This window comes from Chaetodon trifascialis, chromosome 12, assembly GCF_039877785.1.
Source record: "Chaetodon trifascialis isolate fChaTrf1 chromosome 12, fChaTrf1.hap1, whole genome shotgun sequence".
NCBI classification, from domain to species: domain Eukaryota; kingdom Metazoa; phylum Chordata; class Actinopteri; order Chaetodontiformes; family Chaetodontidae; genus Chaetodon; species Chaetodon trifascialis.
In genome coordinates, this window is record NC_092067.1 from 20,216,966 (window position 1) to 20,232,473 (window position 15,508).

The 15,508-nt window shown below is 42.6% G+C and overlaps 3 protein-coding genes across 3 annotated transcripts; all 3 read left to right on the forward strand.

Moving 5' to 3' along the window:
* The first annotated feature begins 976 nt into the window (after positions 1-976).
* Positions 977-7,011, forward strand: poglut2 (protein O-glucosyltransferase 2). Its single transcript, XM_070975985.1, has 10 exons — positions 977-1,470; positions 2,938-3,143; positions 3,251-3,456; positions 4,088-4,165; positions 4,416-4,588; positions 4,791-5,028; positions 5,599-5,808; positions 5,979-6,068; positions 6,156-6,260; positions 6,845-7,011. The coding sequence occupies exons 1-10, from the start codon at positions 1,277-1,279 to the stop codon at positions 6,860-6,862; spliced, it is 1,518 nt and encodes a 505-aa protein (XP_070832086.1). The 5' UTR covers positions 977-1,276; the 3' UTR covers positions 6,863-7,011.
* Positions 7,012-7,518: 507 nt separating this feature from the next.
* Positions 7,519-9,854, forward strand: tex30 (testis expressed 30). Its single transcript, XM_070976792.1, has 5 exons — positions 7,519-7,570; positions 8,684-8,920; positions 9,033-9,084; positions 9,190-9,404; positions 9,626-9,854. Exons 1-5 carry the CDS (start codon positions 7,553-7,555, stop codon positions 9,785-9,787), a joined length of 684 nt encoding a protein of 227 aa, XP_070832893.1. The 5' UTR covers positions 7,519-7,552; the 3' UTR covers positions 9,788-9,854.
* Positions 9,626-14,957, forward strand: nepro (nucleolus and neural progenitor protein). The gene is made up of 9 exons (XM_070976791.1): positions 9,626-10,633; positions 10,840-10,994; positions 11,335-11,423; positions 11,636-11,764; positions 11,919-11,996; positions 12,106-12,404; positions 12,494-12,552; positions 12,672-12,868; positions 13,007-14,957. Exons 1-9 carry the CDS (start codon positions 10,549-10,551, stop codon positions 13,335-13,337), a joined length of 1,422 nt encoding a protein of 473 aa, XP_070832892.1. The 5' UTR covers positions 9,626-10,548; the 3' UTR covers positions 13,338-14,957.
* Positions 14,958-15,508: the final 551 nt, after the last annotated feature.

Sequence of the window (15,508 nt, forward strand, 5' to 3'; positions counted from 1 at the left end):
TGTTACTGCTGGTACTGTATCTGGTATTCTGGCTCTGTCTAAATCACTGGAACTCCGTAGTTCTTCACACTGTAGTATCCTGAAAATGCATTTCTCTGGTTTTCTTAATGATGGCAGCAAAGTTTGTCTTATTTAAATGGATTCTACCACTTTTTGTTCTTATTGATATTATACTAGTGTAATAGAAATTACTTGACAAAAAAAAGAACTGAAAATATGTTGATGCAAAAACAAACTGAAATAAACATTGATTGATGTACACAGCTGAGAGCTCTGCTTCACTGGAACTTCACCAGATTCAGCTGCTGTTGTTTTGCTTGTTTGCCGTTTCCTGCTGAATTGCAGAGGATCATCTCGACATCACTCAACGAGTAACGGATTTTATGATTATTACAATAAGTTTAGACTAATTTAACCCTTCTGGTGTAACGTATTAGCTTTATCAAAGGGAGAAGCATACAGTCAGCAAATTATCTCTTACCAAAAATGTATTTCACAAAATATTACAACAATTTCTCCTACATTTCAAATGTCATATCACAATTCTGTATATTTTTTGAGTATTTTGCATCTACCCACGTGCTTGAGAGCCAATATACTAACACGTGAATGCAGCACACCAGTAAAAATTTAATTAAACAGTGTATTACTAAATGTTTCTGCATTAAACAATAACGTCATTTACGTAATAAGTACGAAACGTTTTCCATGCACTCCATACACTTCCACGCTTCCATCACAAAAAAACGCTACTGAGAAAAAACCTAAAATAAACCACATTGACGATCTTATCCCATTCACCCAGCATCATGCCCAGCATGTACCCAAGGCTCAAACTTCCGGATTTCTGTGCAATCACATTCAGGTCAGCTCGGGAGTCAACCATTCAACCAATCAAACCCAGAGTTCCTGGAGTGTCAACCAATCAGACCGCTATATCGCGCGTGCTTCTCCCGCCCCCTCCGGCACATACTTTACTTAACTGTAACTTACAAGGAATTTGGACCTAGCTAACGGTAACTGTCACATTACTGAAGGCGTATTTAAATAATAAAATTATACGCGTAAGTTAGCCATGTATACGCCGTTAGCAGTGCCGCCGCTGAAAGGTGGTACGCCGACTGGAAACAGAACGAACTAAGGTTATATCTAGCGTTACAGACTTCTATTCTCCGTCTTGATGTTTTTGACATTTTTATACCAACAATGGCAAGTGTGGGCAGTGAACCCCTGAAGGGAGAAAAGTAACGGCTAACGTTAAAGGACAGTTAGCATTATGTCTCTTGGACTATTTTCGTGGTCGCTGTTGCTCCTCTGCCTGGATGTGTTCAGACATGAACTCTCAGGGGCTCGGGCAGACTCAGTACCCAGTGCTGCAAAAACTTTGGTATGGGGACCTGGACTGGAGGCGAACATTGTCCTCCCAGCTCGGTTTTTCTACATCCAGGCGGTGGACAGTTCTGGGAGAAAGTGAGTACAGCAGCCCGGGCCTGCTCATCGCCTTTGTTGAAACCATTACGTCGCAACAACCTGTAAAATGCAAGTGGGGAGCAATGCTGCTTTTAAGCGCATCACGTAGCATCCGACTGTAGAGTTTGTAAGGTGGTATAAGTAAATATATTTTTATATAAACGAAAATAAGTTCTATAATATTTCTTATTTGTGTAAATGAGTGATTGTGCTTGAGGATAGTGTTTCTGTTCATTTAATAGAAAATACAGGATGTGATAAAGAGTAAAAATTGCACCTCTGTCATTGCTGAACAATTTTCCAATTACCAAAAACGCAGCCCCCATGAAGGTTTGCTTTTGTCTACATTTTTCTCTAAGAAAACAGTCATAGTTAATTAATAGTAAGAGTCTGTCGAGTTTTAAAGGCCATAAGTCTGGTTTTCCCACCGAGATATGAAAGTCCTCAAATGTAACACACACCCACTGATTCTCGTGTAATTTCTAGGAATATTTGGGTCAGTGTGGTTCTTTTCCAGACGTCCTGATTCCAAAATGCCACTCAGGTGTGAACACAACCTCCCTCTAATTTTGCAGAGGCACGGCACCATTGCTGCGTTTCTGTTTGCCCCCGAGGACTGCATGAATACAAAGACAGGACAACGTAGTAAATCTTTTCAGTCATGTTGAAATTTTAAACTGGTCAAAAGTGAGAGAGCAGACAGGAAAATTTGCGCCTCAGGGAAAATGAGTTAGACGACCTCCAGTCACCCCTTTCATCAAAAGGCTCCCATGGGCCCAATGAAGACATCCCGCTCTGTGTGTGGTTCCTCACTGGGTGTAATTTTCACACATGCTTTGGTTCTTAAGATAGATATCACTTTCTCGCTTCCATTCATGCCGACAACAAAAACTACATTATTGTTGTCTGGTACAGCTCGCCAATGCCAAGAAGGCATGAAATTATATCAGCAACAACAGACATCCTGTTTTTAGAGGATGACTTGTTATCTTTCATTACCATGCAGTCAGAGGGTATTAAGGAAATAATGTGATTTTAATTGTTTTGGCACATTCAGTCAAACTATTAGTTTAAAGCGCAGACTGTCAGCTTTAAGCTTTGTTTTCGGGTGTTCACATCGATTCTAATCAGATTTTCCATTCCCCCAAACTACACTGAAACCAGGCCCCATCAAGAGCCATTTCAGTTTTTATATATATATATGAATTGCCGGACAGGTGGGAGATGTGGGAGGCCAGATGATGTTTCCCTCCCCTGGTTTAAACTGTGATATCCAGCAACTAATATGTCAGGGTTTGGTCCCTACAATGGACATTTATTATCTTCATCAAGAGTCTTTAATGTAAAATATTTGGGCGTGTAATTATCTTCAGAAAGCTTCATTTGTTTTAGTACTAATGTCTGGGTTCTGGAGACCTTTTGAAAGGGTATAAATTCTCCACATTCTCCATATGCTCTCTGTCACAGTTTAACTACGTCACCTGGTGAGAAGACCTTTGAGGTGAAGATTGTGTCTCCATTGGAGCACTTCACCAGGATTTGGGTGCAGGTCCTCGATCGTCAGGATGGCTCCTTCCTGGTGCGCTACAGAATGTACGCCACCTACACAGACATTCATGTCCACGTTCTGCTCAAGGACAAGCATGTTGCTAAGTCACCATTCGTTCTCCAAGGTAGAACACAATCCAGACTGCCTACAAAATCTCAGGGTTTTGTGTTTCTCTGGATAGACAGTTTACAGCAGGTGAAAGAGACGTCTTAATGATGTTTTCCTCTACAGGCCCAGTCTACCATGAGGGCTGTGACTGTCCCCAGCTGAGTGGTTCTGTATGGGAAGCCCACATGCACTGTCCTCAGTCCTTCTCCCAGATAGACAAGGACCTGGCCCTCTACACTAGTGTCGACCCAGATCGCAACGCACAGGAGATCCCACAGCGCTTTGGACAAAGACAAAGCCTTTGCCACTACACGGTTAAAGACAACAAGGTACCTCCCACCTATGAAATCAGGAATAAGTATCAGCCTGATGGAACAGAAGCATTCATTTTACAAAAACTCCCCGGTTCCTCTTTCAAATACCATCATCACCAAAGGGTAGTATAGTAATAAAGTGTAGTATTTCTTTAGTCTGAAAAGTAATTAGGGCCGTGTAATAAAGTCAAGCCAGCCAGGAGAGCCTGGAGCTATGTGACACACCTGTAAGAACGGTCTGTGAACCAGGTGTTCAAGGGTACAGTCTTCTCAAAATACCACTGTGGACGTCAATCCAGGTTCCTGTAACAGCGATACGCCTGGAGTCACAGTGCTAGCATTACATGGGAACATATAGTAATTAATGATTTATAGTCTCGCTGTGATTTACACTTTCTGCTTTTGTGGCAGGTTGAGTGATCACTTACAAAATATGTTCTGATTAAAACCCAAAAAACACACACATTTTAAATTGTGAATGAACACATTCAACCGTGAAATAACTTCTCTTAACCCCGGAAACACCAGTTTTCCAGAGCTTTCAGCCTCATCACATTGATCTTCATCAGCAAGTGGAGTTCTGAGTTAAGCACAAAAGTTAATGCCTGAACTTGTGTGATGTTTTATTTCATTTTATTCTCTTTAGGTTCATGTTAAAACGTTCGGAGAGCACGTAGGTTTCAGAATCTTTATGGATTCCATCCTCCTGTCACTCACCAGAAAGGTAAGCTCTTCATGAACTATCTGTGCAATCCAGAAGCACTTTTAAAAAGTTTGCCTTGTCACTTGTTTTTAGAAAACTAGAGGAAGGAAATTCAGAATTTTTCCACTTCCATATTGCATTTAACCTTTCACTGGGAGGTTATAAAGCTTCAGAAGGATTCACAAGAAGGTCTTCAAGAAAGCACAACATTATGGCAGCAGTGTTTCTTCTATTGCGTGACATTATTTTCCCTCTCTGCGGTCTGGTCCAGGTGCGGCTCCCTGATATGGAGTTTTTCGTTAACCTGGGTGACTGGCCGCTGGAGAAGAGGAAACCCACCGAGAGGATTCATCCTATCTTTTCCTGGTGTGGCTCTAACAATACCAGAGATATCGTCATGCCCACCTATGACCTGACTGAGTCTGTCCTTGAGACCATGGGAAGGTATGGCTGTGCATCCGTAACCCAAACATGTTAAGCACTTTTGGATTAAGCTGAAGGACATTTGCATGACTGTGAGGTGATAATTGCTGTCTTTATGTCCACCTGATGATTCTGAATGTCATCAGCTCTGCATGTGAGTCCATAGCTTTGATGGATGCTGAGATTAATAACTTTGCCGACATACTGTGCATCCAATGAACAGAGTAAGTCTGGACATGATGTCAGTGCAGGCCAACACGGGGCCAGCATGGCCAGAGAAGAACGCCACAGCCTTCTGGAGGGGCCGGGACAGCCGTCAGGAACGCCTGGAGCTGGTCAAGCTTTCGAGGGCTCACCCCAGCATGATCGATGCTGCCTTCACCAACTTCTTCTTCTTCAAACACGATGAGAGCCTCTACGGGCCGCTCGTCAAACACGTGTCCTTCTTTGACTTTTTCAAAGTGAGTTCATTGATTTTATTGTTATGTAAAATCTCTTGCATGCAAAAAAATTGATTATATTATGCATCGGTGCATTAGGTGATATTTTTCTGATAACTTTGAAACAAATAACACCAAATAGTCGAAGAGAGATGCTTGTGCTGCCAGAGCTGGTCAGAATTAACATGTAACTGCAGCAGTTTGGAGCTTTTAGCTAATTGATTTACAACCACAGAATGGCATTTTTGGCAAACAAGCTCAGACAAGCTGAGTGTTCCCAAATTGCTGAGCACAGAAGAGCAGAAGACCAAAGTAAACAGCGTCAGCTGAGGACAGTAAAGACCCAGACCTGATGAATGTAAATCATCTAGGTTGCCAAAAACAAACAACAAATATCCAATGAGATGCTCATGTAGCTTTATGTCTGCTGCTTGTGTTAAACTGAAGCATGAACATACACATTGATCAGCCAAAGTGTGCCAAGACTCACTCTTAGGCCTTATTGGTTCTTCTTTTATTCTACCTGACATTACTGAGGTGATTTTAAAGAAAGTAAGCTCATTATTATTTCTATTCCATGTCCATCACCAGTACAAGTACCAGATAAACATTGACGGCACTGTGGCGGCGTATCGACTGCCTTACCTCTTGGCAGGAGACAGTGTGGTGTTAAAGCAGGATTCGAGCTACTACGAGCATTTCTACAACGAGCTGCGGCCGTGGGAGCACTACATCCCCATCAGGGCGGACCTCGGAGACCTGCTGGAAAAGATCCAGTGGGCTCGTGATCACGATGAGGAGGTGATGACAGTCATGATTGTGGCTGTTACGTTCGGCAGTGAATGCCACGGCTTGTGATGACTGTAAAGTCCTCTTTAGTAATGAATATGAAGAGCTTCAAAATGGAGGAAACATCCTCCTGCTTGTGAGGTTGTGATTAAAAAATAACCACGTTTCTTGCTCTCTTTCAGGTTCAGAAAATTGCACTGGCGGGTCAGCAGTTTGCCCGCAATCATCTAATGGGAGACAAAATATTTTGTTACTACTACAAGCTTTTCCAGGTAATTTCAGCAGTTGCAGAAGGGTCACATATTGGCTCTGTATGACCTGACTGATGTGACTCTGGATGAAATTCTCTCTTTTTGTAGGAGTATGCCAAACTGCAGGTCACAGAGCCCAAAATTCGAGAAGGCATGGAGCTTGTCGAGCAGCCCACAGATGACATGTTCCCATGTTTCTGCCACAGGACGAGGGTAAGGGACACCACGAAGTTTCCCTCTCATCAGAGTGACTTTGTGTCGTTTCACTTCACCTCAGTTTGCAGGATTACACCAACAGAGACTGAATCACAAGCCTCCATTGTTTGCAAAGATAGACTGAAGACAACTCAGATTAATTTACACTGTACTTCTACACTCCCTCTGGTGTCTGGAAAGCGCCACTACACCTGACCAAACGAATGCGAGTTGAACATACTATAATAATCTAGAAAAGACTCTGCATGCTCACACAGGTGTTTTCAGTTACTCTGGCTGATTAGACCTTCAGTCAGGCTGAAGGCAGGAAATTATGTGATGTCACCAAACTCTCCACGCTGAATGATGATGCCGGAAATTGTCCGGCCTCAACAGGTGCAACACAGCAGCTACCAGGAGAGTGTGAGAGATGTCATTCAGGGTTAGTTTGTGTGCATCCGCACAGCCCTGAGCAGAGGTCTGATCAGGCAACAGAAGTGAAAACGCCCGTTAGAGATGTGGCAGCTTTAACACAATTTTCCAATCGACCTTTTTTTCATGCAAGTTCAAAGTGAATATTCATGTTTATGTTTGTTTTTCAGGCAAAGGATGAACTCTGATGGACCTGCTGCTGCTGCCAGTTACAGAGCAATCCTTCATATCTGATATACTGCCAACTCATTTTTCAGCGTGAATGAATTGTATGATTATGATACAAATACACACATTATCTCATTTTTTAAATAAATAATTGTCCTTTTGTATGTTGAAAGTGATTGTTCTCTTGCATTATGTACACACTCATTTGCCAAGGTAACTGATGACATTCATCACTATTTTCAGAATTTTTCCAGACCAAACAGTCAATTAATGGAGAAAACGATAAGATTAATCCATACTGAAAATAATCTTTTGTTGCCGTTGTACACAAGATACTTAAAAATTTGCTCCACCTCAACCAACTACAACAGTAAGATGTTACATTTATATTAATGCATGAATAACAAAAAATAATAATATACCAGTCAGTGGCTATTTTTCTTTTAATACTTGAAGTACATTTTCTGATTGTACTTATATTTTTACTTAATGAATATTTTCAGTGCAAGACTTTTACTTGTAGTGGAGTATTTTTACTGTGTGGTATTAGCACATGTACGTAGTTACATGATCTGAATACCTCCATCACTGCAGTGCTCAGCCAAGGCATTGTTGGATTACTGAAGCTGCAATGACCACTCCCAAACGCTAGGTGGCGGCAGTCAGCTGCAGGCAGGTTCCACTCAGGGGATCTCAGAAGAAACGTCGTTATGGACAAGCTTGAGGAGGTAAATATGAAACGATAGTAGCTGTGAATCAGTCTGTAACACGAGTTAAAAAAAGTATGGAGAGTTTCAGTCGCAGGGTCTTTTGTGCAGTTTTGGGCAGTATTCAAACCTAATACATCACCTGTAATTCAACACTTCAGGCTGAATGACACACAGCTAACCAGCTAGCTTGTTATAAAAACAACTTTAACTGTTTCGCTATAGCTTGTTCGCTTCTCGTCTCAATGAATTATTTCAGCTTTATTCGTAAAAAGTGAACTAATTTTAACGGCAAAGCTAAAAAATGTTGCTCATACTTACAATGAGCTCTGTCGCTACAGGTAGTGGTGGCATGCAGCGCAAGTACCGAAGTACTATTGCTAAAAGTAATATTACGTAAGATATCAACTATTATGCGTACTAGTGTATTCCGGACATCACTGTAATCCGGACAGTCTGTAAATACAGTATAATATCTAATTTTCTAAACTAGTAGTGAAGGAAGTACCACTGAGATCCGTTATTTGATTAAAAGTCATAATATCACACTAAAAAAATACTCTGTTACAGTACAAGTAAAGGTCCTGCATTCCAAACCTTACTGAAGTTTAAGTACAGAAGTATTACCATCCAAATATACGTGAAGTACCAAAAGTGCTCATTGTGTAGAATATCCGGTTTTAGTATAATGTAGGTTATATGACTGCATTATAATTATTGATGTATTCATGTGTTCATCTCTGATGTTGCAGCTGGTGAATGTGAAGCTAATTTCATTGACTGTGTATACTGCCGGGGAGCTCAGTCCATAATTATACACTGTCATTTATTAGTTGATTAGATTTTATATTAGAGCTGCGGAAATGAATCAATGAGATGTCAAGTATTAAGCTAATCACCAACTATTTTGATAACTGATTGATTAATCGAGAAAGTGATCGGCAGATTACTCAACAATGAAAAGAATTGTTAGCTGCAGCCCTATTTTGTATTAATAATCTGAATCTGCAAATTGATGTAATGGAAGACTAATGTTCCCGTCTCTTATTCAGTAGATGTTTATGCCCTGCATGATAAGAATTTACAGGACCAGAGTATAGAGACGGTGCTCACTGACAGCCCGCTGACTTTCAGGACACAGTGAAGGTGCCATTTGGGACAAAGTATCTGGACGCTGCCTTGTGTGTCCCCACCTCAGTGGAACGCGCTCATAGGGCCGTCATTCTCACGCATGGGGCTGGTGGGGACATGAACTTCAAACATCTGGTCTCGCTGGCACGCGCCTTAGCTTCAGATGGCTTCCTTTGTCTCCGTTTCACATGCAAAGGTTTAAACTTGGGTTACAGAGTGAAGGCTTTCCGTGCTGTGTGGGTAAGCGTTTTCATTCATTCAAGAAATAGCGGTCACTCTTTTATCCGTACAGCGCTATTTCTGTGCTGCTGGACTCCATAAGATGCTGTGCACGCTTGTGTTTCCCCTCTAGGAGTACTTGAAATCACAACAGAAGTTTAACATAAAGCACATATTCGTTGGAGGTGAGCAGCAATAGTTTCTCCGTGTGCATACACAGCGTCCGAGCGTTTTTTGAATCAAGGTTGTACCATTAAGAATATCTCAGCATGTCTGTGACCTGTCCTCAGGCAGGTCAATGGGCTGTCGTGCTGCTGCAGCTTTAGCCAGACAGCTGAGTGATGAGTCAGAGGATGCGGTGCAGGGTGTCATCTGCCTGTCTTTCCCCCTGCACCCCCCAGCACAGACACACACCCATCACCAACGGAGTGAAGATCTCAGGGGGCTGCCTGAACGCATGCCCGTGCTATTTGTGTCAGGCACTGAGGACAGCATGTGTGACAGGGTGAGGATGGTCACGACCTTCATTCATACAGCTACAGGATTTTCATTTTGTATTTACGTATGTGCATTAAGTTTCTTAGTGTCATTCACTTGTATCCTCAGTTGTAATCTGCAGTATACATTCTGAAGCTTTATGTTATTCTATTTTTATGTCTTACAGATTGTTGTTGTTTCAATATCAGTAGAGATTTTGCTTTCTGATTGTTCTCATTATGATTTCAGGTCCTTTTTGACGGGATGATAAAAGAAATGAAAGCACAAGTTGAGGTTTTCTGGCTCGAAGGAGGCAGCCATGGACTGACAGTGAAGGGGAGGTCGGAGGATTGTGTGTTGGATGAAGTGAACTTACGAGTCATCACCTGGTTGAGTGAGCAGGGAGCGTAGATTCATTTATGTTGTTGTTGTTGATGATATGTTTGTTGTACTTGAATAAAGGATATATATATTTTTACAAATAGTTACGTCTCTTTTTATCAGAAATTGTTCACAACAAATTGGAGAAATTATTCAGCACAACCAAAAACACGCACCTTTAATATTTAGCCTGTTTTGCTGGTCATCTCAGCCAAAAAAATCCAGAAAGCCATGAAAGTTTGTTTTTGTCAAGGAGTTAGTGTGTGTGTGTGAGAGAGATCATTTCCATATGTACAATTTATCACATTACTGTAGGTTTATTTTATTATATTTATTCTCGTGTTTCAGTTCTTGCCTGCCAATATAAGCCATAATATTGAGTCTATTTAAGATTTCTACATAAAAGACATTGCTCAATGTTGTCAGCCATGCAGAATACCAAAGTCACGTCTTACATGTTACATTCAGAATAAAATAAAGACCATTATCTGCAATATAAATGCACAGTTATGAGATGATTGAAAGCAGTCAATAATAATCAAAATTCTACCTGAATATTATTCTAAACTGGCACAGTTGTCATACGCTCATCACTGTGAATAAAAATCTTATATATCTATGAATTCAGGTTTATTCATGTTGAATTTAATCACATTTATTCCTGTTTAATTCAAGTCGGGTTTATTCCAGCACGTCGCTGTGTTCGCTGCTCCTTTAACGTGACTCATGACGTTTATATTTACTCGAATGCAATTGGCCAGCTGACTTCCGCATGTCTTTTGCAGGAAAGCATGGCAGTGGAGCGGTGGAACAGGGTAAACATTCCGTTTCCCAGTGTCGTTTCCAGTGTCCGTGTGCACTTCAGCTCAACCACAGGTACGGTCCTTTGGTCGGAGAGTAATAAGCTTATTATGCCGACTTAGTTACGTGATGTTTGGGGTAAAACTCCGGGTTAAGACGCCAGAAACGCGCCGTTTGCAGCCCACGTGTGAGTGCATGGATCCATCCTCCGCGGTGTTTATGTAGTTTATCATAAGCGCCGAATGCACTGTGGTGTTTTAAACGTTGTTTCTGTTCCGCAGATGAACATGTTAAAGCCCTGCTGGTGGAAAACGAGAAGGTGCTGAAGCTGATCCGGAGTCAGATTCTTCAAGCGGAGGTGCGAGTTCTGTACAGTCTGCTGTACGCCCTGAATAACAGCTTCAGAGGCAACAAGACGCTCAAAGGCTTAAAGCAGGTGAGAGCTAAACGCCATCAGGTACCATACAGAAGTGCTTAGTGATGTCATGCCACTGTACTGAATTTCAGTGGCAAACATTTATCTGAAAGTTCCTTTAGTTGCTTTAATTTAAGGTATTTGCATTCAGAACATGTGTGTCGCTTTCCAGGCTGCAGTTTATATTTTGAGTATTTTTCCTGAGGTAATGCATGTGAATACTTCTTCCGCCTCATCTGGCCTCTGCAGGGTGTGTGATGGTTGATCTGTTGGTGTTGGTGATGGGAAACGTGCCTTCAGGCGTATTAATTGATGTGTATGTGTCATTAGCGTGTTACATGTGTTGTCTCGTCTCTCTCAGGTTGAACAATGCATGAACAGGCTGAAGGACATGAAGCTTGATGTTGCTCTTCAGGAGCTGACAGATCTGTGTCCCAATAAAATCCAAAGGTAGGCAGAGAGAGTGATGTGCTGTTCCTGCCCGTCGTTTAGGAGCACGCAGGCCAGCATCAAACATAGGCTTTGCTGTTTATGACACATGACATAACTATCAAATGTATCTCTATCACGTCTCTGATCGGTGATGCATTTAGCTGAATGTGGGGGCTGTAATTCTCCGTTTTTTCATTGCAATGACGTGTTTGTCTCCCATGTGTGTTCAGACAACTGAGCATGGAGGCCGGGGAGTGCGATGTTCCCAGTCAGCCGATGCTGGAGTGGCTCTGTCTCAAAGTGCTGGGAGCCGCCCAGCTGATGAGCTGCACGCTGGATCGCTGCAACAGAGCTTTCATGTATCCTTTCAGAGGCAGCGCTGCTCAGAGACACGAACAGCAATCGGACGGAAATGTCTTTGCAGCCGTGGACCTGCTGTCTGATTTAAGCTTCGCCGTTTTGGCCTTCTTGATGTCACCTTGTGGTTTTGTCCTTAACAGATATTCGCTTCAGACTCTCAAAGCAGCACATGAAATTGGAGGAGTTTATAGTCTTGAATGTGGTGTTAACCAGCATGCTCAGCCGTCTCTGGTCAGTGCTCTTCCTCGCTGTCGCATTTAAAAAGGCTGAGAAAAGCAGGTGCAGAGTTAAAATTTGAATTTGAAGTGGTTGGATTTGTGTCTTTTTTGTGCTCTCACAGGGTGATTTGCCGCGGCGTCCTGGTCAGCCTGTCCACTCTGTACCAGCACCTCCTGGAGCTCCTCAGAGAAGTAGCCAACGCCCAGCCCATGCCCTACCTCACAGACTTCTCCCTGCCAGCGGATATGACCCAGTTCCTGTGTCCCTCCGATGCACTTTTACTGACCAAACACTCAGCACACGTTCTCCATGCCAAAGACCTCAAGAAGAAGCAGCAGAGGAGGAACACATCCATTAAAGTCGAGGACCAGGGACAGAGAAGGAAGGTTAAAGAGGACCTGGGTGTTGCTGTTGGGAGAGGTGTGGAGCTTTTTAACTGTTTTGTGTTCACCACACAGAGTGAATCACATTACAACTGTACTGACATGACTGTTTTTTCTTTTATTCAGATATAGTTCTCAACACTGACCTGAAGCCTTTCCTCAAGGTTTTCAGGAACTTTACTGAGGTGTGTGTGCAAACCAGATGAAATGTCTTCTTTTATTCATGTATTATTTCCACAATATTCAATCGCTAAGTGTTTCTGACTTACTGTCTTATACAATGATCTGATAATCCGTCCCACAGGACAGACACACGACTGGTAAGACAGAAAGGTTCAAAAAACAAGTGAGAGAGGCTACTACTTTCACAGACATGTTGACACATCTGGAGGAAATGATCGAATGGTTCAAATCCCAAAAGATGGAAAAGGAGAAACGCCTCTTGACCTTCCTGCATTTAAAGTGCCGAAGGATGAAATGCCTGGAAGCAGCAGGTTACAAGTAAGAGCAACGCGGCAGAATATACGCTCAGTCACTACTTATTAGGGACAGCTGTGCAATCCAATGCAATTCAGTACAACAGCTCTGTCACAAACTCTCACAGCTGCTAATAATTGTATATATTTCCATCATCTCCAGTGTCCAGAGGAAGTTGCGGACCTTCAGACAGGAAGCTTGTTGGGCTTCATCCCCTCAAGGGTCAGTGCCGAGCACCTGTCGGTCTTCTGCCACAGCGAGGAGGAATTCTCTCCTGAGAACTCGTTTCCATTCACTCAGGAGTCGATTCAAGTCTGCGGCCATGAGAGCTGAAGTCAAAAAGAAACCGCTGAAGAGACGAAGGAAGAGGACGGAGGTATCAGCGTCCGGACTGTCAGGGAACGACCAGAGAAACAGGACTGCATACAAGGCGACGTCTCAGACCACTGACCTTGACGACATTGATGATATATTTGCCTCTTTAGGTTTGTGACAGTTTGGAATCGGACACTTCCAACAAAACAAATGGTTGCATGCAGCAGAGCTGAAAACTACTGATTGGACATTGTGTGAATGTTACACTATACTGGTCCAAAAACCAGTTCCAGTAACTGTTTTTAGAAATATGAGCGTCTGACCTGAACAGTTATTTAAACCATTTACAGTTTGTGTCAAATGAGGAGGGGTTTGCTTCGTGATAAAATGAGGTGAGCTTGTGATGTTCCTGCATGCTGAAGCCACAGTTTCTATGGTACTAAACACCAAACGAGGCGTCATCCCCTCTCAGACACTTTCCCCTGCCAGCTACAGCGCACACACGGTGAAAAGCCATTATTACAGCTATTAAGTGCACATCTTGTTCCACCCTCCTACGACAGCACTACAGTATCATAACACACCGTTTCTTACACACAACGAAACAAAATCAGTTTAATGGACCATGGATAATGCAGATGAGTCCATTTTAAGTGGTAAATGCCAGCAATGTTACAGATGCAATGTCTAAAAGAGGCTTTTGAGATGATGTGACACCGATGGAGGAAACTGAGCAGCTTGTTAAGGCTCTGATGGCGTTTCTGGCTCCACCTGGTGGTTATTGAATGAATACACTCAGTGATGAGTTCCACGCTTGATAGTTCTCAGAGAATATAAAATGAAACCCTCAACCCCACATGAAAGCAGAGGCGTCAATCTTCTCTAGAATTGAATTTGTGCCTGCAGAGGCTGTGAGTGCTCATATGGACAGAGAACAGCCCGGCAGTGGCATGTATAGGCAGGGTGGTCTCAGCTCCGGGCCTTTTAAGCTTATTATAAGAGCTGAGTGGCACCACATCGAAACCATGAGGGTATCTTAGTCCATAGTGACACATGATTGCTCAGGAGTGGAGGCTGTGCTCCATACTAGAAGCTAAAGGGTTAGTTTTGTTGCAGCCTGTGGTTTTGCAGCCCACTTTCTTATCATCCTCTGCCAAAGACGACACAATCCTCCCATCTGCACAAATACAACGGTGCACTTTTCTTCCCCCTCACTGAGCCTGACTGGGTTGAGTTATGGTCTCGCATCAGCCCACCAGCTTTATTTGTGCACACAAGTCTGTAGATTCTTGCGCATTCTGAGTTTCATCTAAAGCAACCAGTCAAGGTCGACTTTTGTACTCGCCTGCAGTGAGCGAAAAGAGCAGAGATAAAGCCGTGAATGCCGACATTCTGCGTACACGGGTACATAGGAAGTCAGCTTTTTTTTTTCCTCTGCGTGAAGTTGGAGTGGCTGTGCCAAATGCTATCAGTATCTAGATATTTACACTTGTTGAGAGGTCCAATTTGATCTTACCTCAGTTGTAATGTGCACAGTTCTTTGTGTGCGCTCTGTTGAACCAGAAACACTTCACAGTTATTATCTGCGACAGAAAGTGAAGAAAAGCAATTCTCCTGTTATCTTGCAAATCTTTTCCTTCATAGCAGTGAAAGCAAGTGTTGAAAATTGTATATTGTTGTATGAATTTTGAGGATAAAAAACAGTATTTTTAATGTACTGCACAAAGAATGAGTTTTACCTTTCTACTTTTAATTAATAAACAGCACCCAGTTACAGAACTGGTAGGCCAATAGCGTCATTCTGGTTTATGTCTTTTTTTCGAGGTGTACACCTTCAGAGCCTGCGTCATCATCTGGCTGAGGCAGCAAGTCTTCAGCACCGTCTGCTGCCTCAGCTTCAAGTAGGGAGACGACAGTTTGTGGGATACCCCATCTGTCTCCTGATAACCAAGAGGTATTTAATAGCATATAATTGTAAATACATGATTCCATGTGGCCTCAGTGCTAGAATTGTACATTATTTTGTTGGAATGGGTGAATCTCCAGGGATTCTGCTAGTGCATCAATTATGGCCATTGGGCATAATATGACCTAAAACAGGAGAGAGACTATGTAGGTCTGCACTCCCAGTGTGCTGTACTTCAATTTATTTCCCCTCCACTTTAATAGCAGCAGGGGAATAGAGCATGTTTCAGGTCTCAGCTTTGGTACGGCATGGCATGTAGGGATTCTCAGCATTTATACTTAGAGGTGTATTAAATCAGTCACATCATTACCTCCACAGAGACAAAAAAGAAAAAGCAAAGTAGAGCCATAGAGGCCAACTTAGTGCATTGAGCCGTTGTAATG